At 39.3% G+C, this 26,260-nt stretch overlaps 1 protein-coding gene across 1 annotated transcript in view; it reads right to left on the bottom strand.

Annotated features, from left to right (window-relative positions):
• LOC115270260 (LIM homeobox transcription factor 1-alpha) overlaps positions 1-25,985 on the bottom strand; it is a 95,841-nt gene extending 69,856 nt beyond the window's left edge. The window contains exons 1-2 of the mRNA XM_029879525.2: positions 25,849-25,985; positions 2,415-2,961 (exon numbers count right to left, since the gene is read on the bottom strand). Coding sequence (XP_029735385.1) covers positions 2,415-2,961; positions 25,849-25,879 — 578 coding nt within the window. The 5' untranslated portion in view covers positions 25,880-25,985. The remainder of the gene's footprint in view (positions 1-2,414; positions 2,962-25,848) is intronic.
• Between the last annotated feature and the right edge of the window lie 275 nt (positions 25,986-26,260).

Below are 26,260 nucleotides of genomic sequence, written 5' to 3'. Positions count from 1 at the left end.
CACTATCACCACTAGGTGGATCAATCTGGTTTTTTTTTTCTTACCTAGTTGTGTCATAATATGTATTCTAGATTTCAATAAACCAAGATTGCACAAAATTTTATAAAAAATGGAATAAGTTTGAACCAGCTGTTCATTTTACCCCCAAGTCGTGCTGGTTTTCAAGATGTTCCTAAAATTGTATTGAAAGCATAACCTAATTATTTTTTTTCAACTGAATATTGTCTTTTGGGTGTACATTATTGGAATATGGCATTACATATGTCATAATCTGCGAAAAATATACGAATGGACCTTAATTCAGATAAGTCACACAGAGCACATTTTTCACGTGGTTTTGGAACTTTACCTTATAATCAAGTGTTTTATTCAATTTTAAAGTTCAAAATCTGTAGAAGTATAATAATTTACGCTATCACACAGTATCCAATAGTTAAAGCATGCAGAAATACGCTAATTGCTGTGAAACACTACCCTGTTCATTTAACCCCACCCCCCCCCCCACCCCTGTTCATTTTACCCACAATTCCCTATATGTATTCGATACACAGAACTGTAGGCGAATTCCGGCGCACTTTCTCTTAGAAGAAAAGAAATTTTTTTTGGTGGTGAGCAATGGAAGAAAATTTCTTTTCTTAGAAGAAAATGTGCGCCGAAATTCAGCCACTTGTATATAAATACTAAAGTGGAGGCCATATAGAAACATATAACCGATTACAGCGATTCCATGCAACCTGATTAACGATTTCTTGAAATAAATCTACGATTTTGCCGATTTTCTCCGTCTAAATATACGATAATGCATAAAGCCGTTACAATTTTTTTTCACTTTTTGTCCCACCACTCTTTGGCTGGTCGAGGGGGGGGGGGATAAAAATAATGTAGCATTTAATCTGAAAAATATTAAAAACTCATCATAAAAAAAGTAAGCGTTCAGTGGGAATTGAACCTAGGTCCTCTGATTGAGAACTGTGCGTTATCTCTATTGGATACAATACCAAGTCCAAAGTGAATCTGATGAAACGAAGGCATTCTGGGAGGAGAAAATGGAATTGAAGATATCCAGTATTTAAATGTTTTCATCTCAAAAAATCCGTTCCCCAAATTGGCTTCCAGGAAAAAAATAAAAGTGTGGGGATGTTCAAAAATAAAAATTAGAAAAATCAAATACTGAAATTTACGAAATCGAAAATTAAAAAGAATCATCTTCCAAAATGAGCATGAGCATAGATGACCGCACAATTCGTAGTTGCTACTCCGTGATTGACCAGAGCAATCGAATTTGTACAAGGAACCAATGAATAGGGCTTGGGACTAGCTTACTATTCTAAATGTACACAGTTCGAGAGCTCTCAACTTTATTAAGGTCAATAACGGCGCCGGCCAAGTCCTTACGGTCATCGAGGAAGGGAGAGAATGTTAGTAAGACAAACGTTGTTAAAAAGACCGCGAATCGCTGCATCTCCACGTTTGTCTCAGGAAGGAATTTTTTGTTAGTAGAATAGGGTGCATTGTCAGTCTGGGAGTCACCTATGGTCGGTGATATGATTTGAGAATGGGTCAATAAACACTTACTTTCGCGCACAATCGACCACTTATCTATACGAAACATATCTAATAAAAGAAATACTGTCGCGCGTCTCCACCCATCAGGGAGCAGAAACTTTTAGTCCATTCCACGCAGGAATGAACTGAACGCAACAAAGGACACATTAATAAGGGAATCAATACCGTATTAGCGCCAAAACAACTGTGCAAAATTTGGAAGCGATTTGTTCCGTCCCCGTATTCCGCATTGCGATTGAAATTTGTATGGAATTCAGTATGGGGAAACGTACTTTTTTGCATTTTTCTCAGAATGTGAAAATTTTTGTACAAGAATACTGCAAATTTTAAGATTTTGAATGAGTAACTGTTACACATTTTTTATATAGTCTGCAAATTATGCACTTACATATTAGTAGATCTTACCAACTGAACAGGCTGAACAGTTTTATTGTGTAACTAGCTGTCCCGGCAAACGTTGTCTTGCCAAGCTGTGGTGGTTTGACAACTGTTGAGCTCATAACGTCAGCGCACTCTAGATTGGTTTCATTTCGATCGTGTTGATTTTCTTCCCAGCTCATGAAAAATCAGTACTTTATCAATTTTCTTACTTTTCTAGTTGATTTTAGTAACTTTTTATACATATAAACACATCCACCACGAATACGAACTGAACCGTGCAAGAATCATGCTGATCGGTTCACCCGTTCTTGAGTTTTGTTGCCTCAAAGAAACTTCAAACTCATTTTTATATATATTTTGTATATAGATATAGATATAGATATAGATATAGATATAGATATAGATAGATGTTACGATTTGCAAATGAGCCCAACCAAAGCCAAATTCAACAAACAAGTTAAACTCACCTCTCGTAGTCGAACCGACAGTACAGCTTCCCATCACGCACAAAACAGGAATGCATCAGCCGGATGGCACAGGAAGTGCACTGCAAACAGCGTTCATGGTACGATATGTCCACAACTTTCATTATGTATCGATCGCAGATGGGGCTGCAGCACTGACCACAGAGGGTGGTGGCGTTTGCATTTCCCGAGCCTGTTGTCGCACTCGATTGGGTTGTTGACAAGGCTTCAACGGTGGCCGCCGCTCCCACCCCGACGGCTGCCACCAGGCGCTCGGCCAGTGATGCACCCATGGCTGGGACCTGGCCGGAGGCTGGCGGTGTGGTCACAGCTGCGGTTGATTGCACCGGTGAACAGGTTGCTTGTAGTGAGGATGTTTTACCAGCACTACAACTATTGTTGTTGGCACCGCTATTGGGTCCGCCGGTGTTTCCGGTGTTGTTATTGATGACGTTGTTTAAATTGTTGTTATTTTCATTTGCTGGCGGTAGGCCTGTGAGGCCATCACCGACTGAACCGTTCGGCATCGAACATTTCATTTCCATGGGAACTGCAATGGAGAAAGGAAGATATTTGAAAAGCTTAATATACAAATAAATCAAAGGGTTGAAAAAAGTGGTTTGAATTCCTAAAAAAGTCAATGTTCTGAGATACCATTTTTAGTATATTCTTTATCTAAATCTTTTTTGTTAATATTCCATATAATGCAGCAAAGTTAATACATTATTTATCATCTAATTAATATAAAGATAATTATCAAATTGAGATGGAGTTTGGAAATATACATAGGGTAAGAAATCAAACTTTGACCTAGTCAAATTGTAATCTTAATTTGAACCATTTCGAAATTCATTAAAACGACGTACTTTTTAGGCAAATATTGTCCCGAAAAAGATGTTAAACAGCTTTCCGTAATATAACCTGATAACATGGACTTTAAAAGCATTGAAAAAAGCGTTTTTGTCATGGAAAACAGGCAATTGAAAAATCAATGTGATTTCATCCATTTCCCCCCAGAGAAAGCACATTTTCGGTGCACTCGTACAGCTCATGCATTGTATCATACGCAATATGTGAATTCGTCAAATGAATGCTTATTTGGGGCCGTCCATATACCACGTGGACAGAAAATTCATGGTTTTTGACCCCCTCCCCCCTCCCCGTGGACAAGCGTGGATTTTTCATTGACCCCTACCCCCCTCCCACATTGTCCACGTGGACATCAGAAAAAAAATTTTTTTTCACATTTCTAAAAAAATAGAAAAAGTGATTTTGAAGTTTTTTTATTATTTTTTTTTCGTAAGGCCGTTGCGAAAATTTATTTCACTTTTTGTCCCACCACTCTTTGACTGGTCGAGGGGGGGGGATAAAAATAATAAAGCATTCAATTTGAAAAATATTAAAATCTCATTGGATTTGTTAAAGAATTTTGAGCAAGACCCGGAATTTTGATAAATATTTGTTTATCTGCCCCCTCAAAATGCAAAATCCAGCCAAAAATTTGGAGGGGGGGGGGGAGACAAAAAGTCAAAATAAAATTTGTATCAGCCTAAATCATGTCTTAAATATAATTGAAAACTTTATAAAATACAAATATTCTATAGCTTTACATAGAATACAAAGAAGTAGCACAAAATAGGTACCTACAAGTTTTCAACATTGTTTTTAATTCAGATTAATGTTTGTGAGAGTGTGGGTTCGATTCTTGCTCCAGTTGGTGAAAAATTTTCGTCCAGCCTCTGGAAATTCTTCATTGGGTGTTTTTCGTGTAATGTCCATCGCCTAATGTTAGTGATTGTTCAATGTTTAGTCTGTACAGCCTCTGGTTGAAGACGGTGTTTTTTAGAATATATATTCAATCTATGATTGTCTGATTGTTTTGTTGAGATAAGGTAATTTTAAATCTTAGATTTTTGTTGAGATAAGATTATATTTCTTAGATTCTTACAAAAACCAAAATTTACAGCAACTAAATTGTATTGGTGAGGCTTGGACTTCAATATCCATTAGAAACATCTTAAATTTTAAATGAACCTGCAAAAAAGTTTTTGAGATAAGCCTACAAATCCCTACATGTATTTTGAAACTTTGAAGTAGCTTAAAAAATTGATATAAAACTTAGATTTTTATTTATACAGAACTTCAAGGAAAAGTTTCTGACTGAAACACCAACATTTGCATGGTCTACACTCCATTTTAAATCTCCAGTATATTCCTCGATGGAGAAAACTAAGTAATTAGAAATTCTGATAATTTAAAACAAATTAGTCTGTGAATCAGTACCATATTTTTTTTGTATAATAAAATAAAATGTATGAAAGAACTGTTGAAGAGAATCTCATCAATAATGCGACATAATTTGTTTCGTTTGTTGATTCATGTTTCCTAATTTAAATGTTTATGTTGTCCACGTGGACATTTGACGAACCCCCACCCCCCTCTCCGTGGACAAGCGTGGACTTTTCGCTAACCCCCTCCCCCCTCCAAGCTGTCCACGTGGTATATGGACGGCCCCTTTACCGTAGAATCGAAAAATCGAATAATATTCCACATTATTTGTCACAAAATTATCAAATTTAAGTATTCTTACTTGGAGAATGTTATCTTAAGTTGAACCATTTGTAATCTAAATTTGAACTAGTGAACGGGGGCGAGCTTCCAGTGTTGGCCTGCAGACTGCGCTAGTGGTTGTTTTGTTTACTCGTGGGGGATGGAAAATTCCAAATTTAGTTTCCAAGTTCCTGAAGAGTTTAGAACATTCTTAATTGAAATTCCACTGCCTAATGAAAAATAGTTATGGGAATTAGCAGATCCATGTGTTTTTCTATTGTTCAGCACGAAATTGGCTGTTGTGGGAGATGCTCGAGCTGCTGCCGCCAGTAGTTCAAATTAAGATTAAAATTGGTTCAAATTATGATTACGATGGTTCAAATTAAGATTAAAATCATTGTTGACGAATAATCGAATTTTTCAATGAAATTCGGTGCAAATACAAACTTTTTACCATTTAACAGAAAGCTTATATATACCCGTGGTATACCCGTGGCTTTCATGTACATAAGATTTTGTCGTAGTAAATTATTTCCATGTGGGAGAAAAAATCACTCAAAATTTGCGCTACTTCGGAAACTCGCAATTTGGTGCAACTTTGGATTACCCACCCTAGATGCACAAACAAACCAAAAACAAAAGTCCATAATAAATGTATGTTGCAGCATAACTCTCAATCAAGCAATTTCAATCAATTTTGGCATACACATTCCTTAGGTTGTTGAGTTCTTTACATGAGTATTGGAATGCAAGATGGCGGTTTAGGTTTCGAGATGGCTGCCAAAACTCCAGAATGTATGCTATTTAACTACAACGTGGCTTCGGATTAGTATCCGGTGCAATATGGGTATCTATCGATAGGGTTTGATAAGTATATAATTTAAAAATAAATATCCAACGCCATTTTGAAAACCAAGATGGCGGACCATAATCCAAGATGGTGGCCACGGAATGGAAGTTTGAGCCGACCATTTATTCAGCTTCTCGGTTAACATATGCATTAAAGAAGACACTTTTTCGTCAATTTTTCACGGAGTTTTTTTTACTCGAGTGTCATATTTTTAAAAATTTCTCCGGTTCTTCAACATGTTTACTATTTCAACTCATACTGATTCGGCATTCATTGTGAAGTTATTGAAAATTAAAATGTTTTTATGATTCGCTCTAATGATTAAAGGTTTATGTTTCTAATAAGTTTAGGAAAATTTGTCTATCTGACAGTCTATTCTTGAAAAAAAGACTTTCTATTTTTCATACATAGCATCAACTAAATACAAGCACTTGTGTAGCCAGACATCTGTTCTTCAAAACTTTCCAGCCACGCTGTCGCCGGAATATGATTTGTAAATTCCTTTCATTCATTAGTGTGTCGCACTTTTGAGGAGAGACGCCATCACTCTCAACTAAGCGGCAAAGTGTTGACAGGATTAGGGCACGGTTACGTAATGTAAAATACTGAATGAATATTTAAGCACATTATGTACCGTCAACATACAGCAACAACAACCATATACGCACCCGACACAACTTCTCCGTTAACACTTCCGACAATGTCGCCGGAGAACGTTTTATTATTTTCAAAGTTTATACTACAGGCAGAGTCAGCCTATAGATATGTACAGGAGGTGTCGCGACAGACACCCGACGGTTGAGGAGAGTGCGAAAATCGGAAGGAAAAGGTTAAACACCCGCTTGGGCCTGGCCCGGACTGATGGTCTTCCTAACCGTTTGGAAAGTGCCTGCACGGAAGAAGGAGGAAAGCCGATATTTATGTTTATGGTACCTAATTATTTCAGGGCCGCCGAAAACGAAAGCATAACAAAGGCGATAAATTAGGTCGTGAAAGAGTTAAGACTACGCATGGCCAGCGGACTAGAAGAGACAGGAAGGCACGATTGTGGAGTGATGATGGGTTCTACAGCAACGACAACGATACAACACAAATCAAACATGCGCCTTTTGCAGTAGGTAGAGGACCACGTTGTCGTCACCCACCCGACGGCACTCGACCTAGCTCGTGCATCAGCGGCAGACCACCGGCAACCAACCAACCAGTAGCAGAGCAGACCGTAATTACACAACCGATGAACACTGAACGATCTGTGAATGCGTCGGCGGAAAGTTAATTGCAGCACATTTGTTAGATTTGTAAAATGATGCAAGAGTGCGGACAGCGGAACTTTAAATAAGTATATTAAGTGATTTGTAATCCACCGTGCCAGAACTGAAACAATTCACTGCATTTTTAGATAGGATAGAAAGAAATGTGTAATTCTCGCTGAAACCAGGCTTTTATTTAGGGAACGTCCATAAATTACGGCACGCTTTTAGGGGGTAGGGGGGAGCAGTAAAGTGTGACAACCCATACAAAAATTTCAGAGGTCTCATACAAAAAGTTTAACACAGGGGGAAGGGGGTTGAAAATGGGCAATTTTTGCGTGACGTAATTTATGGACGCTCTCTTATATAAGGTCCTGAAGAAAACTGTCCTGACATGCAGCCCTTCAAATCTACAAGAGTAATTTTAACTAACTTGGAGTTCAGAAGTTTTTTTTTAACAATAGCCTTACCATAGCTATAAGCGCAGTTTCAAGTTCGAAAGGAATCGCTCAAGAAACTTCTTGAGTGATTCCTGGCAGAAACTTTCTTCGGTGACTGCCATTTGAACTGTCATTTCTTCGCTACTGCGTACTGCGATCGAAGAAAACCCGGTTTCTTGAGCGATTCAGCCAAGGAATTTCCCATGCATCAAGATAGGCTGAGAAATTCCTTCTGCAAACAGTGCTATAAGGGCTGTTTGCAGATCAGAAGAAATTTCTCAGCCTATCTTGATGCATGGGAAATTCCTTGCCTGAATCACTCAAGAAACCGTTTTTTTTTTCTTCGATCGCAGTACGCAGCTGCGAAGAAATCACAGTTCAAATGGCAGACACCGAAGAAAGTTTCTGCCAGGAATCACTCAAGGAGTTTCTTGAGCGATTCCTTTCGAACTCGAAACTGCGCTATAGAGTGTAACGTTTCATTATCATCTATGGTTACTGGGCCTACTTGGAGGCTAACACAACGAAACTTTTTCTCGTCGCAGAAGCGACCTTATCTGTCTCTGACTAATTCGGGGTAGCCGAATCCGGGCTCAGATGAGCTCCAGCACGTCACAATTGTGAGCAATACCTCAATTTATAAGGTAAAATATGTAATTTTGGACTCCACTTGCATGCAACTTTTGGTAACTGACTTGTATGGCAAATATTGTCACTTACATAAAATGCTTAAAATTGTCAAACGAAATAGTTGGCATAAATATTTGATTTAAAATATATTTTTCTTGCTTAATGGCTTGCAGTCAAAAAACTCCAAAATCACATACACTGTGGTGCATAATTGATCGGACAAACGCCGATTTTCATACAAAATGACCAAATTGGAAATACTGTAACTATGGTTTGCGTACATGGATTGAGCACATTTTTGCTGAATTTTACGCATACGAAGTACAAAATGTTTTCGTTCACAGGTTTGTGCGTAGCAAGGCGTTCAGAATGTGCAAAAGTTATCGGACAGCGGTACCCCTTTGATTTACACACGTGCCGCTGTCCGATCACTTTTGCACATTTTAAACGCCTTGCCACGCCCAACCTATGAACGAAAACATTTTGTATTTCGTATACGTTAAATTCAGCATATTAGTAGTTCCGTGTCAAAAATTGAGCTCAATCCATCAACGCAAACCATAGTTAAAGCATCTTAAACTTGGCCATTTTGTCTGAAAATCGGCGTTTGTCCGATCAATTTGCACCATAGTGTAGTTTGCCCAATAAATTGAGGTATAGTTCAAAGTTGTAATGTGCTGGAGCAAATCGGAGCCCGGATTCGGATTAAGCGACCCAAAATTAATCAGAGGCACTTAAGTTTGCTTTTGATACAGACCTTCGAGTATCAGGGACACTGTCGAGCCCCTTCGAATCTCGCAGGGGATTACGGCAAGGTGCTTGCTGTTTAACATCGCCTTTGAAGATGTAATATGAAAGGCGGCGATAAAAACGAGTGATACGATTTTCACGAAGTCCGTTTAGCTGCTAGGTTTCGCTGATGATACTGATATTATAGCTTGCAAATTTGAGACGATGGCGGAAACGTACAACCGACTAAAAAATGAAGCCAGGCGAATCGGATTAGTCAAACTATTTACGCGCATGGAATTGCTTTCTTCCCGTCTCTTGCCAAAACACAGTCCTTCACTTTAACAGTCCTCTAATGGTCAAAATCTGTCCTGTCCACATCCTTGCGACAGCTAAAAGATGGGAAGGAAAGATTATTTGCATCTTCAGGACATTCAGCAGCAACATAGCCAAACAATTCACGGAAATTACGCGAAACTAAAATCGAATCCTGACACCCCGATGGGAATAAAACAAACTCTCGTAACAATCGATATTTATCCTGCCCAACACTATGTGATCCGCTTAAATGCTAATTCCTGACGGAACAAAAATTGTGTTCTGGTGGGAATATTCACTAGTCTTATACTTTAATCAAATAAGTCATAAAACATGAAATGCGATAATAAGCATTTCGAATTCTATTTAAGCTATCAATAAAAATCGAAATAATGCGGGAAAACCGAGGGCACAGACAAACAGACGTAACACTCTGATCATTCTAATCGTACACGGCCCATTTAAAAATTTCATAATTGGCTGACGAGCCACCCATGGCACTCGCATCGGTTTTGTTCGAGTTTGACGTTTACTCACTATCGCCACCTAGTTCATGGTTGGCCAAACTCAGGCTTTTAGGGATTCTCAAGTTTTTCTCCAAGAAATGAGGACTTTTTATTATTATCGTACAAATTGGGCCGAAGGGTCTCAGATTTTCATGAAACTTTTTTCACAGGCAGGACTCATGGATAAATGAACAAAGAAAAATTGAGAAAAATTCAGGGTCGCCTCCCAAGTAACATTTTAAGTTTTGTTCGGCTCTACAAGAGATCTTCATGACCAAATTTTTAAAACTTGCAATAAAACTGATTTATACATGAAAACCTCTTGATAACCTTTTTAAGAGCATCTTCCGGCAAAGTGGACCACTCTCGGAGAGGTTTTGCAAACCGCATTAGAAGTAGCAATAAACCCGTTTTAAAACCTAGTTGAGAAGTTTCTCATTCTCGATTGTTGTTGTTTTTTTTTATCAACAAAACTATGACAGCTCAAGACGCAGAGAAGCTTCTACGATGGCACGTAAAGTTCAGGAGGATACATCATTCGTAAGTAGAAAGCGATTATTTTAAAGCAATATTTTAGTAGTTATTGTGTTGGTAGGCTAATGCGCATTCAATTTTACCGTGAATATTGGGGGTGGAAGCTCAGGTAAAATATTATCTCCTGGGCGCCCATTAAAAACACCACCCGCGGCGAAGACTGGCGCTTGAGCCTAGCTATTTGTTTAGCACTGTAGTTGGAGGAAATGCCAATGCAGAACCCGTAGCTTCCGGGAAGGAAAGCTCAGCTCCCTGGATTAGTGGGTTGGTGTCAGACCCTGCGAGCCAGCCACAAAAAAAGACTAGCACCGGAAAATCAACAAGAGAAGAATGCGAACCGATACCAATGGCGACGGTACGTGGAACTGCAGATCTCTCAACTTCATCGGGAGCACCCGCATACTCGCCGATATACTGAAGGACCGCGGGTTCGGAATCGTAGCGCTGCAGGAGGTGTGTTGGACAGGATCTGTGGTGCGAACGTTTAGAGGTAATCATACCATCTACCAGAGTTGCGGCAACGCACGTGAGCTGGGAACAGCTTTAATAGTGATGGGCGACATGCAGAGGCGCGTGATCGGTTGGTGGCCGATCGACGAAAGAATGTGCAGGTAGAGGATCAAGGGCCGATTCTTCAACATTAGCATAATAAACGTACACAGCCCTCACTCCGGAAGCACTGATGATGACCAAAGACGCATTTTACGCGCAGCTCGAACGCGAGTACGACCGCTGCCCAAACCACGACGTCAAGATCATCATAGGGGATCTAAACGCTCAGGTAGGCCAGGAGGAGGAATTCAGACCGACGATTGGAAAGTTCAGCGCCCACCAGCTGACGAAAGAAAATGGCCTACGCCTCATCGATTTCGCCGCCTCCAAGAACATGGCCATTCGTAGCACCTTCTTCCAGCACAGCCTCCCGTATCGTTACACCTGGAGATCACCACAACAAACGGAATCGCAAATCGACCACGTTCTGATTGATGGACGGCACTTCTCCGACATTATCGACGTCAGGACCTATCGTGGCGCTAATATCGACTCTGATCTACCTGGTGATGGTTAAACTGCGCCCAAAACTCTCCGTTATTAACAACGTACATTACCGGCGGCCGCCCCGGTACGATCTAGAGCGACTGAAGCATTCGAATGTCGCCACCGCATACGCGCAGAATCTCGAGACAGCGTTGCCGGACGAGGGTGTGCTCGATTTGGCCCCTCTAGAGGACTGCTGGAGTACAGTCAAAGCAGCCATCAATGACGCAGCCGAGAGCACTATCGGGTACGTAGAACGGAGTCGACGAAACGATTGGTTCGACGAGGAGTGCAGAGCGGTTCTGGAGGAGAAGGATGCAGCGCGGGCGGCAATGCTGCAGCATGGAACCCGACAGAATGTGGAGCGATACAGACAGAAGCGGAAGCAGCAGACCCGTCTCTTCCGGGAGAAAAAGCGCCGCCTGGAAGAAGCGGAGTGCGAGGAAATGGAACTGCTGTGCCGTTCACAGGAAACACGCAAGTTCTATCAGAAGCTGATCGCATCCCGCAAAGGCTACGTGCCGCAAGCCGAAATCTGCAGGGATAAGGACGGGAGCCTCCTGACGGACAAACGTGAGGTGATCGAAAGGTGAAAGCAGCACTTCGACGAGCACCTGAATGGCGAAGAGAATGTAGGCACGGAGGACCAAGGCAGCGGAGGAAATGACTATGTTGGTGCAGCAGAGGACGGGAACGAACCAACTCCCACGCTGAGGGAAGTTAAGGATGCCATCCACCAGCTCAAAAACAACAAAGCAGCTGGTAAGGACGGCATCGCAGCAGAACTAATCAAGATGGGCCCGGAAAAGTTGGCCACCTGTCTGCACCAGTTAGTAGTCAAGATCTGGGAAACCGAACAGCTACCGGAGGAGTGGAAGGAAGGGATAACCTGTCCCATCCACAAGAAAGGCGACAAGTTATTGTGTGAGAACTTTCGAGCGATCACCATTTTGAATGCCGACTACAAAGTGCTATCCCAGAACATCTTCCGTCGTCTTTCACCTAAAGTAAATGAGTTCGTGGGAAGTTACCAAGCCGGTTTCATCGACGGCCGGTCGACAACGGACCAGATCTTCACCATACGGTAAATCCTCCAGAAATGCCGTGAATACCAGGTCCCAACGCATCACCTGTTCGACTTCAAAGCGGCATACGACAGTATCGACCGCAGAGAGCTATGGAAAATTATGGACGAGAACAGCTTTCCCGGGAAGCTGACTAGACTCATAAGAGCAACGATGGACGGTGTACAGAACAGCGTAAGGATTTCAGGTGAACTATCCGGTTCATTTGAATCTCGTAGTCCCCGACAACGTGATGGACTTTCCTGCCTACTATTCAACATCGCCCTGGAAGGTGTTATGCGACGAGCCGGGCTCAACAGCCGGGGTACGACCTTCACGAAATCCAGCCAATTTGTCTGTTTTGCGGATGACATGGATATTATTGCTAGAACATTTGGAACGGTGGCAGAACAGTACACCCGCCTGAAACGTGAAACAGCAAAGGTCGGACTGGTGGTGAATGCGGCTAAGACAAAGTACATGCTGGTAGGTGGGACTGAGCGAGACAGGACAAGCCTTGGCAGCAATGTTACGATAGACGGGGATACTTTCGAGGTGGTAGAAGAATTCGTCTACCTCGGTTCCTTGCTAACGGCTGACAATAACGTGAGTCGTGAAATACGAAGGCGCATCATCAGTGGAAGTCGTGCCTACTATGGGCTCCAGAAGAAACTGCGGTCAAAAAAGATTCACCCCCGCACCAAATGTACCATGTACAAGACGTTAATAAGACCGGTGATTCTCTACGGACACGAGACATGGACAATGCTCGAGGAGGACCTGCAAGCACTCGGAGTTTTCGAGCGACGCGTGCTAAGAATGATCTTCGGCGGCGTGCAGGAGAACGGTGTGTGGCGGAGAAGAATGAACCACGAGCTCGCTGCACTTTACGGCGAACCCAGCATCTAGATAGTGGCCAAAGCTGGAAGGATACGGTGGGCAGGGCATGTTGCAAGAATGCCGGACAACAACCCTACAAAGTTGGTATTTGCTAACCATCCGGTTGGTACAAGAAGGCGTGGAGCGCAGAGAGCACGATGGGCGGACCAGGTGGAGCGTGATCTGGCGAGTGTTGGGCGTGACCGACGTTGGAGAGCTGCAGCTGCAAATCGAGTATTATGGCGGCAAATTGTTGATTCAGTATTATCATGAATTTGATGTTAACTAAATAAAAACCATAAAATTAATGCGCTTCGAAAATAGTGAAAATTATCAATGAAATAAATCAATTGGTCAATTTAGTAAAACTATCGCGAATCACAAGAAACTCAGCAGCCATAGTTTATTTATGTAAGCACGTTATGGAAATTATGGCAAACTATCAATTCATTGCTAATTTGAGCAAAAATAACTATTTTCCATTCACGTTAGCTAATTCTTCAATATGGCGACGACCATAATCAGCGAAAATAACACGAAAGCAAATTTACTTTTATGATGACCGCAATAAACCTAGCAGTGTCGTAGTTTCTGCTTTTCCACCAACAGATGTCGTTATTAATCGAACGGATCGCCATCTGTTGAGAGTTTTAACAGTTTTATTGTGGTAATAATGATTGCCAGAAGGTTTACATATCTGAGGGTTTTGTTTACTCTTAAAATATGTCTTTATGCATATCTTCAAGTATACTATAAAACATTTCATCAATGGTTTTCATAAAAGCAGTAATAAAACTGTGAGTTTTAATTATTGCTGTGATAAAACCCTAATAAAAATCAAACAAAACCAACCAGCAATGGAATTGTTACTTGGGCTATTTTCCCGGAAAACGCATATTTTCCCGGATTTTTGGCACAACTTACTTTGAAAAATCATAACTCAAGAACGAAGCATCGTAGTAACAAAGTTTATTTTTAGAACATGAATGCAAATTTTCTCAGAAACCCATAAAAAAATATGAACAGGAAAAAGTTTCCCACGAATTTTCAGTTGAGAACATTTGAGAAAACCCGTAATGAAAAGCCGGAAAAACTATGCCCGAATACGTGGAAAATTTTCAAAAATATTATAATTTAGACACTGAAATTTTTGGAATGCACTTTTTTTCGATTTTGAGTTGTGGCCAATTTTGTTGAAAAATGTCCAAATGTGCCATTTAAGCCTTTTTTTTTAATAAATCTTAACTCAAGAACGAAGCATCGTAGAATCAAAGTGTTTTTTTTTTGGAAATGAAAGCAAATTTCCTCAGAAATTAACCTTCCGTAACTCGCGCGGTTGACTACCTGCGTCAGCACCACGCTAATGCTGAGTACAAAAAGCGAGATTTTTTCACCGTGTTGTACAAAATACAACAGCGCGATCGCTCGTGGGTTAAAAAGAAATGTAGTGGAAAGTTTTCTCAAAATTTTCCACCGCACTGTGGCTGATTTTGTCATTTTGGCGCGCTTAATCATGATTATTGCAATAACTTTTTAACTATGACGTTAAGCGTCATGGTGTCTTCGATAAAGTTTTTCACTATCACAAGAAGCTTCTTTTGAATAAAGACACTATGTATATGCAAAGCCACGAAATGTTCCAATTGGAATTCCAAATTTACCGTCAATGATATTCCAATCGAGCAGGAGACCTGTCAAACGCGCTTTAAGAGGAAACAAACCATCATCCTTTACCAGAAAATCGAAAGCAGTTTTTTCGCTGAAATCACAACCAACTTCAATGAAACTTTATCACTGTACTCTACTCAGCATCTGGATAACAGTGAAATAATTTTCATTGATGGTTTTTGGATTTCTAGCAAGAAAACTGCTTCTGAATAATTGATGATTGCTGATGACTGAATGATGGTTATTTGAGCCGTAAAGGCATTGCTTGGCAGCATCATCATCATGATGCCGGAATCATTATCAACAGCAACAATCATCAGATTTCGAATCTTTAGCATATAGTGTCTGTATTTTGAGCTATTGTGGAAATTTATCAATCACCCTAAAAGTGAGATAGAAAATTTATTTTTTGAATTTTTTAAGATGAAAGGTCGGCGTTTCACAAAAGTTGTAGAAAATGTTGTTTGGAGCAACTTTGTCGAAGACGCCAAGTTTGTAACTCCGTTACTTTTCAAGATACGTTACATTTTGTATCATCAGCCCCTTGAAAAAGGGGTTTTTCGCAATAACTTTCTAATAATAGATTCTACATTTTTTTCATGTTCTGCAAAGTTATATATAACAGTGAAATACGCAAACTCGCCGAATTTGACATCTCGCTTATTTTAAAAATAAAATAGTTATTACGGTTTTCATAGTTTTTTGGGTCATATTTCAAGCATATGTAACATAGCTATAGGCAACTCAAATTTATTTTTACGCATGTGTAAGTGCCCATATAGCCGAGGCGGTAAACGCACGGGTATTCAGCATGACCATGCTGAGGGTGACGGGTTCGATTGCCGGTCGGTCCAGGATCTTTTCGTAAAGGAAATTTCCTTGACTTCCTTGGGCATAGAGTATCTTCGTGCCTGCCACACGATATACGCATGCAAAATGGTCATTGGCAGAGGAAGCTCTCAGTTAATAACTGTGGAAGTGCTCATAGAACACTAAGCTGAGAAGCAGGCTTTGTCCCAGTGAGGACGTTACGCCAAGGAGAGGAGAGAGGAGAAAGTGCAAGTAATTGTCTCTCTTAGAAAGTCAAATCATCGAACTGTTAGAGACTGTAAGATGGTTTTGTGAAGATGGTTTTTGTGACATATTTTGTGAACGCTCCCACTAGTACATGTCTACATGGTGATAGTAAATTATAAATCTTATTGCACTTTAGGTAAGCTGCTGTTAAATTGTGATCTGACAAAGGAAGTCACTTTATTCGTTCTTTTCGTGGACTACGCTAAGAACTGTGAGTTAGTAAGAAAACAGATAAAGATGGTAAGTTTTCGTGTAACGTACTTCATAAATGTTCCAGAATATACCACAAAGTTTGTGGTGGTTACCTTTCTTAACATCCATACACACTTACAATAACAATAATAATGCAAGCTGACATGAACTGCCAAATAAATATGTTGAAGATATAAAAAAATCCCAAAATGATTATAAGTTTCTATATAAAAACTTAATTGAAAGCAAATTTTCTCAGAAAAAAATGAGCTGGAAAAAGTTTTCTACAAAATTTTCCACAGTTGAGAAATTTATAAAGAAAAGTCGGAAAAACTATGCCCAAAAAAAAAAAATTTCAAAAAAATATTTTTGAGAATGTAATTGCATAAGCTTTGATCGTTGAAATTTTTGGAATGCATTTCTTTTTCTTACGTGTGTTAATTTTGTGAAAAATGACCATGTAAGCCTATAATTTTCACAAAGCTCGCCATAACTCAGGAACAAAAAAAGGCCATTCCAAAAACTTCAGCGATCAAAGCTTATGAAATTATCGTCTCAAAAATATTATTTGAAAGTTTTCCGCTAGTTCGAGCATAGTTTTTCGGCTTTTCTTTATAAACTTTCTCAATGGTGGAAAATTTTGTGGAAAAAAATTTCCACTTCATATTTTTTTTATTCCTGAGAAAATTTGCTTTAATTTTCATTAAAAACCTTGTTTCTACGATGCTTTGTTCTTGAGTTATGATTTTTCAAAAAAAAAGACTTATATGACACATTTGGACATTTTTCAACAAAATTGGCCATAACTCAAAAACGCAAAAAAGTGCATTCCAAAAATTTCATCGATTAAAGCTTATAAAATTACCTTCTCAAAAATATTGTTTTAAAAATTTTCCGCGAGTTCGGGCATAATTTTCCGGCTTTCCTCAACTGTGAAAAATTTTGTAGAAAACTTTTTCCAGTTCATATATTTTTTTATTTCTGAGAAAGTTTGCTTTCAGTTAAAAAAAAAAGCTTCGTTTCTACGATGCTTCGTTCTTGAGTTATGAATTAAAGTAGTGTCAGGGGAAAATAAAAAAAAAGATCCTCCTGCGTTTTCCGGGTAAATAGGCGGTCCTGATTTTTTTTGTTTTTATATCCATGAGCCCTGCTTGTGGAAAAAGTTTCATGAAAATTTGAGACCCTTCGGCCCAAACTCGTACGGTAATAAAAATCCCCAAATTCCTCTTGTGATTTATCAAGCAATACATTTCTTCGAAGATCACTCTTTTGGGGATTTCTTCAGAGATCGTTTTTGTCATGGATTCCTCTAGGTATTGCGCAGGTTGTGAGCATGAGCATGAGCATAGATGACCGTACTATTCGTAGTTGCTACTCCGTGATTGACCAGAACAATCGAAGTTGCACAAGGAACCAACAGACGGAGCTTGGGAGTAGCTTACCGTCCTCAATGTGCATCTTCGAGAATTCCAAACTTTATTAGGTCAATAACGGCGCCGGCCACGTCCTTACGGTCATCGAGGAAGGAAAGGAATGTTATTATGACGTGCGTTGCTTACTAAAGACCGAGATCACCTCTGCGTCTCCACGTCTGTCATGGGAAGGACTTTTTGTTAGTGGGGAGGGGAAAGGGCGCATGATATGAGTTCACTTTGGTAAGTGGAGTGATTCATGCAACCCTATTAATATCAAACCACTTATTTTCATTTGGACTAAAACAAAACACATGCCGACATCAAAGATGACGAACCATTCAGATAGTTTTCGAAGTGCGAAAATTAACGAAAGAGAAAATAAAGTGATTTGAACCAACGTGGCTTTGGAACTTGGGCCGACACTTGACGTGACGAACATTTCAATGTATGTTGACTAAAATCGCAAAAAATGTTGTTTGTTGCATTTATCGTATCATAAACCGCCCCGTACGAAGATGAGCAGTCAAATAGACGACGACGACGACCGAATGAAAACACGGCCTGTACACTGTGCCACCAAAAACTCACTAAATCACCCCGTACGAAGATGAGCAGTCAAATAGACGACGACGACGACCGAATGAAAACGCGGCCTGTACACTTTGCCTCCAAAAACTCACCTCCATCTTGGTTTTTTTTTTCATTGAAACACAAAACTTTTTTTTGTTATTTTTCGATGCTACTGCGTCGAACATAAAACACTGAATGACCAACGTTTCTAGCAAGAGCCGTGATTGCATCCGAGATTACAATCAGTATGAGGAACCTTCAAGCCGAGGAGCAGGATGCTGTATCTGTTTGATGTGGACCTGCTCAGTAATGCACGCATTTCTCTGACGACATAAAATGTTTCCAACAATACTGGACGGTCATCCGAGATCTGTAGCAAGGCCTCGAATATACATAACACCTGTATACCGTCCGATGTAGCGTACGCTTTCAGTGTTCGATCACTGCCCGGTTGAATGTTGTGTAATCCTTTGCAGTACTCCTCATTTGCGATCAACTTTTCAAACATCTGCTGTGTAACAGTGTTTACGTGTGCTCCTGAATCGATCAAGAATTCGCAAGGCATTCCTGCTACCATAGCCTTTATAATTCCACTGTTAACCGGCTCGTGCACTTCAGCTAGTGTGGTTGCAACAGTAGAAACGTCCCGTTCGGAATCCTGCCGAAGCAAATAGTTTAGTTTTGCAATTAAATACTAGAAATTAGCATCATAATGGGCTGAGATAAGAGGCAGTAATGGCATTGTGATATAATTGGCAGTACAATCACTATTTGGAATATGCTCTTTGTAACGAATTCATTTAGTTTATTATTTCAAGTTCAAGTTAACAAAAAAAAAAATAAAAACCATATCTCACTTCAGACTCTAAAGTAATAGTAAAGTGAAGATGGCAACCAAGCCAAAGTCAGAGCCGAATAAGTTCATCGAGTTAAAGAAGACCGTCGCAGGATTACACAAGGATATCGCGTTTTCTCAAGAAGGTATTGCGCAGGTTGTTGAGATAAACGTTCTTTCCCGATTATAGGGGCTGTCAGAACAGTCATATGGACACAATTTGCCGATAAACCTGTTTTCATACACTTGTCACGCCAATTGTTTACAAACAGTCGATGCCTAATCCTTCAACGCCAACACTATCCACGTGTTGAAAATATGCTCCCGATATGCTTTATCCGATTACTGCCATTTAAAGTCTTTCGTCACAGTCCCGACGCGACGTGTTCGTCCTCAGCAGCACCTCTCTCGGTAGCGCAACTAATCAATCATAATCAGATTTCGCTTTCACTGCTGGTGGTGCCGAGGTCCGGTGCTGCACCCTCCAATACACACCCCTAGTGACAAACGACGGAAGCAGCCCTCGAATGTGGATCATCGTTGGGACAAAGATACACGGGATGAACTTTGCTTCTTTGATGCTGGACTCGCTCGGCAGGAATAAGATCTATGTACCTAACGTGCAGCAGAGGGAAAACACGCACAATTATGCATGCACATATTGATTAAATCGTGTTATTTTTATGATAATCACATCTTCCTGACAAAAAGGACAGAAACCACGTGGTGTCTGCTCTGTCACGGTAGGCGGCATTAGGGCACCCTTTTCGCGATTGGTGTAAGTAGTGTATACAGCCATTCAACACAGTTGGAAAGGAACGCGTAAATTTCTGTCCCATGCAGTCATACCTCCACCTAGAAATAACATACCTGCAATTTTATTTTCGTTACGTTGCATCGAAGAAAATAACTTTCTCGAAATTAGTTTTAATTTTTTTTTTTAAGAAAATGAGTTCATGTTTTTACACACCAAGGATTTTCAACCTTTCTTTTTCACCCTTCTTGCACCCATAAGGAGACTTTCGATCCGAGGCCCGCAGGGCCGAGCCTCATGTTCTTATCAACTCAGGCGTATGTTACAAAAAAAAGTCACGCACGTTTCTCAGCCGTCTGATATCCGATTTGGATTCTCTAATCATCAAATGCAAGCTACAACATCCTAGTAGAACCCTATTAAGTTTTATTATGATTGGACATTTGGTTACCGAGATATCTTTCGAAGAATACTTAGGAGTTATACAACTAAACTTTTTGAGATTTTTAACTAAGTGTATCATATTAAATATCTCAGCCGTCTGTCAACCGATTTGGGTTCTCTAAGCATCAAATGAAAACTACAGCATCCTTGTAGAACCCTATCAAGATTTATTACGATTGGACATTTGGTTACCGCCCAAGTAACCACGAAGCCGTATATAAGTGCATCAATTTTGTCATATATTTATATTTAAAATTGTGAATATAATGCTGCATTGCTTTAAACCCCTCATTAAAGCAATATTAAAGTCGAAAAGGGCCCCATTAAAATCAAATAAGTGCCACATATTGCAGCACGCTGACAGCCATTGCTAAAGTAACATAAATGCATGTGCTGTATATTTGCATTTGCACATGCTTAATACGTGCAACACGAAAAACCAAAACAAAAATCTATTTTTAGCACCGTTTTGTTATCGACCCACACATGACTGTTTTAACCATTATTTTTTTTGTCGCCGGGTCGGGAGTCGAACCAGAAGTGTTGAAGACCGCTAGATGAGATCCATCGCGCTGGTGCCTTGGACCGTTTCTGCTGCAGTGATAACAACAGATTTTTCATTAACTAAAAGGAAACTGATCTTCTGTCTCAATCATTGCAGTAGAAGGCAAAACGACTATGTCATATGTAATAGAATACAGTAATTCATTACATTCTGATAAATAAATAATGCATTTTAGAAGATATTTAATCAATATAAGAAAACTAAAACGACGATTAAAACACTCTTCGCACACTGCTCATATGCTAATTGTGATTTCCATCATTATTGGCATATGATAGCAGCCTACAGAAAAGAGAAAAGGTCATCTCTAAAAAGGTTTTGCTGTCGTCGATCGATGGCTCAAATGGGGATTAAGTTGGTCGGGAGTCGAACCAGAAATGTTGAATACTGATGGAGTTGACCGTAAAGTTGTTCAATCTTCTTGATTTGATTTGTTTACCATTAGAGTCATGCTTTTATAGATGTATTGTTAGAGCAACCTTTGCTAGTTTGTACATTGCATTTATTCAGTTTTTGCAGTGTTGAATTATTGAATTATCTTATATCACCTTTTAATGAACCCTTATGTAAAGAAAAATGCAATGCATCATTACATTGATAATGCCAATCTAAAGGATTATTGCATGACAAGTGTGGAATTACTGCATTTCGCATTGCAAATGTTGATATTCAGTCTAATTCCTGCAATGATATAATGCTTGTGGTTACTTGGGCGAGTTATCTTTCGAAGGGTACTTAGGAGTTGTACAACTAAACTTTTTGAAATTTCTGACTAATTGTATCATAGTAAATATCTAAGCCGTCTGTCAATCGATTTGGGTCTTGACATCAAATTAAAGCTTTAACATCCTAGTAGAACGTTCTGAAATTTTGTTTCGATTGAATATTTGGTTACTGAGATATCTTTCGAAGAGTACTTAAAAGTTATACAACTAAACTTTTTGTAATTTTTGACAAAGTGTATCCTATTAAATATCTTAGCCGTCTTTTAACCGATTTGGGTTCTCTTAGCACCAAAAAAAAGCTACAACATCCTAGTAGAACACTATAAAATTATAAGGATTGGACATTTGATTGACATAGTAGATATATCATTTTTGTCCTTTTTACAGCATAACCATGAATACCAAGTAGGGTGGCTCAAGCTTGTATGGAAAAACCCCATGTTGAAAAGTTCGATGGGCCCCCATCTTATTTCGTTCTTTATGACGCCAAGATGCTCTGGTGAAATTTTCAGCGATTTGTAGTTAGCCTCGGTTTTTAATTTGCTGTTGTAGGGTTTTTCGAGGCTAACTACAAATCGACCGAGGCTAAGGTTTTGATGCCTTCTATCGAAAAAACGGTTGTCGCATCGGAAAGATCGCTTGATTTCCAAGCGGAATACTCCAAAAAAAACTTTTGCATTTGCCCTTTAATTGCCATTTCTAGAGCAAAAACAAATTTCCCCATAGCAACTCGCATGAAACCACCGATGCACTTTCCGAGGCTAACTACAAATCAATCGAGGCTGACGTTTTAGTGCCTTCTATCAAAAAACCGATCGCCGTATTAGAGAGATTTCGTAATTTCCAAGTGGAATACCTATAAAAACTTGTAGGTTTGTTCCAGTAATCGCCATTTTACGAGCGAGACAGATTTGCAGGTGCGCCTTCAGATGCACTTTTCGAGGCTAACTACAAATCGACCGAGGCTGAAGATTGGGTGCGTTCCATCGGAAAATACAGCACTGCATAAGAAAGAAAAGATTATTTCCAAGCGAAAAACATATAATAACTTCAAATTTTCACATAAAATTGTCAAACAAAAAGCAAAAACAAACTTGACCATATAAACTTGCATGCAAGTTTCGAGGCTCACTTAACTAAACCCAGAATAAGGGGCACAAAATCACCGAGGCTCAGGTTTTGGCTTAGTGATCGGTTCAATTTAGCACCCACAATGGTAGATGGGATCCATATGAAGCGATAGAGCCCTAGAGATTGAAAATCCATTGTGGTATACTCAACTTTTTCACAAAAACACGTACAGGGGATAGACAAAATGATCGGGACAGGCAAAATTTTCACTTCCCAAAAAGATTTCAAATAGCTGTAACTTTTTGAAAAATGCATCAAATATTCTCAATTTTTTACTGTAAGTTGATCAACTAGTTGTGCATCAGTGAACAAAATTTGGAAAATATCGGACTATTCTGCAAGAAGTTATATAGATTCTAGAAAATGGTATATTTATTCGATAGCCAACTTTGAGCTGTTATATCTCCGGATCCAATGAACCGAATGCAATGAAATTTTGTCCATTTATGACTTATATAATGAGCTCTAAAAACGTTTGACTTAACTTGAAATTATCAACAAGAGAAAAAGTTATAGCGATTTAGTTAATATTATGATTTTTGAGTAGTAAATTAGTCTATTTTTAGTATGCATCCTATTACTTTTTCAATGAATTGCCGACCATATTGATACTTTCTTTCAAAACATCTCTGTATTCAAGACAATTAGAGAGAATTTGAATGAACTATAACAAGCATCTTGAATTTTGAAACGATGTTAAAATTTAAGAAAATTTGGTGTTTTATTAGAAAAATAATCTAATCGTTATAATTTTCTTCCACGTTAAGAATTTCAAGTTAAGTCAAAAGTTTTTCAAAGCTCATTATATTAGTCATAAATGGTCAAAATTTTATTACATTCGGTTCATTGAATCCGGAGATATAACAGCTCAAAGTTGGCTATCGGATAAACACACCTTTTTCTAGAATCTATATAACTTCTTGCAAAATAGTCCGATATTTTCCAAATTTTGTTCACTGATGCACAACTAGTTGATCAACTTACAGTAAAAAATTGAGAATATTTGATGCACTTTTCAAAAAGTTACAGCTATTTGATTTATTTTTTTGAGAAACGAAAATTTTGCCTGTCCCGGTCATTTTGTTTATCCCCTGTATTTCATATAATTTGAACGATTTTCAAGGATGTATCCTTCAAAACCACCGGTGTTCAGGTTTTGGCTTAGTGATCGGTTCAATTTAGCACCCACAATGGTAGATGGGATCCATATGAAGCGATTGAGCCCTAGAGATTGAAATCCATTGTGGTATACTCAACTTTTTCATAAAAACACGTATTTTATATAATTTGACCGATTTTCAAGGATGCACCCTACAAAACCACCGAGGTTCAGGTTTTGGCTTAGTGATCGGTTCAATTTAGCACCCACAATGGTAGATGGGATCCATCTGAAGCGATTGAGCCCTGGTTTACTCAACTTTTTCACAAAAAACGCGTATTTCATATAATTTGAACGATTTTCAAGGGTGCACCCTACAAAACCACCGAGGTTCAGGTTTTGGCTTAGTGATCGGTTCAATTTAGCACCCACAATGGTAGATGGGATCCATATGAAACGATTGAGCCCTAGAGATTGAAAATCCATTGTGGTATACTCAACTTTTTCACAAAAACACGTATTTCATATAATTTGAACGATTTTCAAGGATGCACCCTACAAAACCACCGAGGTTCACGTTTTTGGCTTAGTGATCGGTTCAATTTAGCACCCACAATGGTAGATGGGATCCATATGAAGCGATTGAGCCCTAGAGATTGAAAGTCCATTGTGGTTTACTCAACTTTTTCATAAAAACACGTATCTTATATAATTTGAACGATTTTCAAGGATGCACCCTACAAAACCACCGAGGTTCAGGTTTTGGCTTAGTGATCGGTTCAATTTAGCACCCACAATGGTAGATGGGATCCATCTGAAGCGATTGAGCCCTGGTTTACTCAACTTTTTCACAAAAAACGCGTATTTCATATAATTTGAACGATTTTCAAGGGTGCACCCTACAAAACCACCGGGGTTCAGGTTTTGGCTTAGTGATCGGTTCAATTTAGCACCCACAATGGTAGATGGGATCCATATGAAACGATTGAGCCCTAGAGATTGAAAATCCATTGTAGTTTACTCAACTTTTTCACAAAAACACGTATTTCATATAATTTGAACGATTTTCAAGGATGCACCCTACAAAACCACCGAGGTTCAGGTTTTTGGCTTAGTGATCGGTTCAATTTAGCACCCATAATAGTAGATGTGATCCATATAAAGCGGTTGAGCCCTAGAGATTGAAAATCCATTGTGGTTTACTCAACTTTTTCATAAAAACACGTATCTTATATAATTTGAACGATTTTGGATATTGGATATTGGATATTATGGATGAATGCTCAATGTACTGTATCCCATATAAGATATGTTCAAAAATTGAGTTTCTGCCAGCTTTTTTCAGAATTGGACCTCTGTGTTCCCGATCCATTCAAGAATCGTTATGGAGGATAACTTTTTCTTTTCGATTTGAAAGGGCATAATGTATCTTCATATCAAATAACCTTCTAAAAGAAATAACTTCAACAATATTTGAATATGTATTATCAGGGCCCATAAAGCCGAGGCGGTAAACGCACGGGTATTCAGCATGACCATGCTGAGGGTGACGGGTTCGATTCCCGGTCGGTCCAGGATCTTTTCGTAAAGGAAATTTCCTTGACTTCCTTGGGCATAGAGTATCTTCGTGCCTGCCACACGATATACACATGCAAAAATGGTCATTGGCAGAGGAAGCTCTCAGTTAAAAACTGTGGAAGTGCTTATAGAACACTAAGCTGAGAAGCAGGCTTTGTCCCAGTGAGGACGTTACGCCAAGAAGAAGAAGAAGATTATCAGTTTTATCTCTTCAAAAATTATTGGGAATTTGGCTAAAATTTAAGAAGACCGTCCCTAAAGCTCGCCAATATCTTGAATTTCATCAATCTGACGCAAAACCTGTATTCAGATGGTCGAATGGTATTGTATTCAGCTTTCAATTGATGAAAAAAGATTTAAAATTGGTTGAACAAAACGCAATATATTTGAATTTTAGTAAATTACATATTTTGAAAAGTTGTAAAACTCGATATTGAGCTAAAACTCAAAAACTGTTCTACATAAAATTTTTTGAAGGTCGGTTTCGAAATTAGCACTAAATTGTGCTTCAAAAATTTTGGTAGTTCACAAAAGTTCACGACTTTCGTTTTATTTTGTAAACTTGTGTTATTAGATCGAAACACTAAATAACTTACAGAAACCAAGCTGCTGCTGTTGATCAATCATGGTTACGTAATGGGGTTGGCCTGAATCCTCAGAATGTAACTGTCACTGTTCCGGGCCAACGTCCCAGTTCTTCGTGCCGCGACGATACATTGACGGATTCACAATTTGACGGATTCACAATTCTTCACTCTTGCACAGTTACAGATTAGTATATTTTGCTAAGCTGCCGTCGTCTAATCCTAATTATGTTTCGTTAATCCGCTCCCCCTTCAAATGTGCCTAAGGTTCTTCACCACTCGCGAGTATCCCCGTAGGTATCCGTGTCTTCTTGCCTGCTCGGTCAACCGATTCCGGTGCACAACGTACCACTCACTAAACAGATTTCGCCAATAAATCTTCAAAAAGAAGATGACACCGCAGCCCGACAATAAGTTACGCCTA

This window comes from Aedes albopictus, chromosome 2, assembly GCF_035046485.1.
Source record: "Aedes albopictus strain Foshan chromosome 2, AalbF5, whole genome shotgun sequence".
Classification (NCBI taxonomy): domain Eukaryota; kingdom Metazoa; phylum Arthropoda; class Insecta; order Diptera; family Culicidae; genus Aedes; species Aedes albopictus.
Note: the sequence above shows the minus strand (reverse complement) of the source record. Positions and strands in the feature narration are given on the sequence as shown.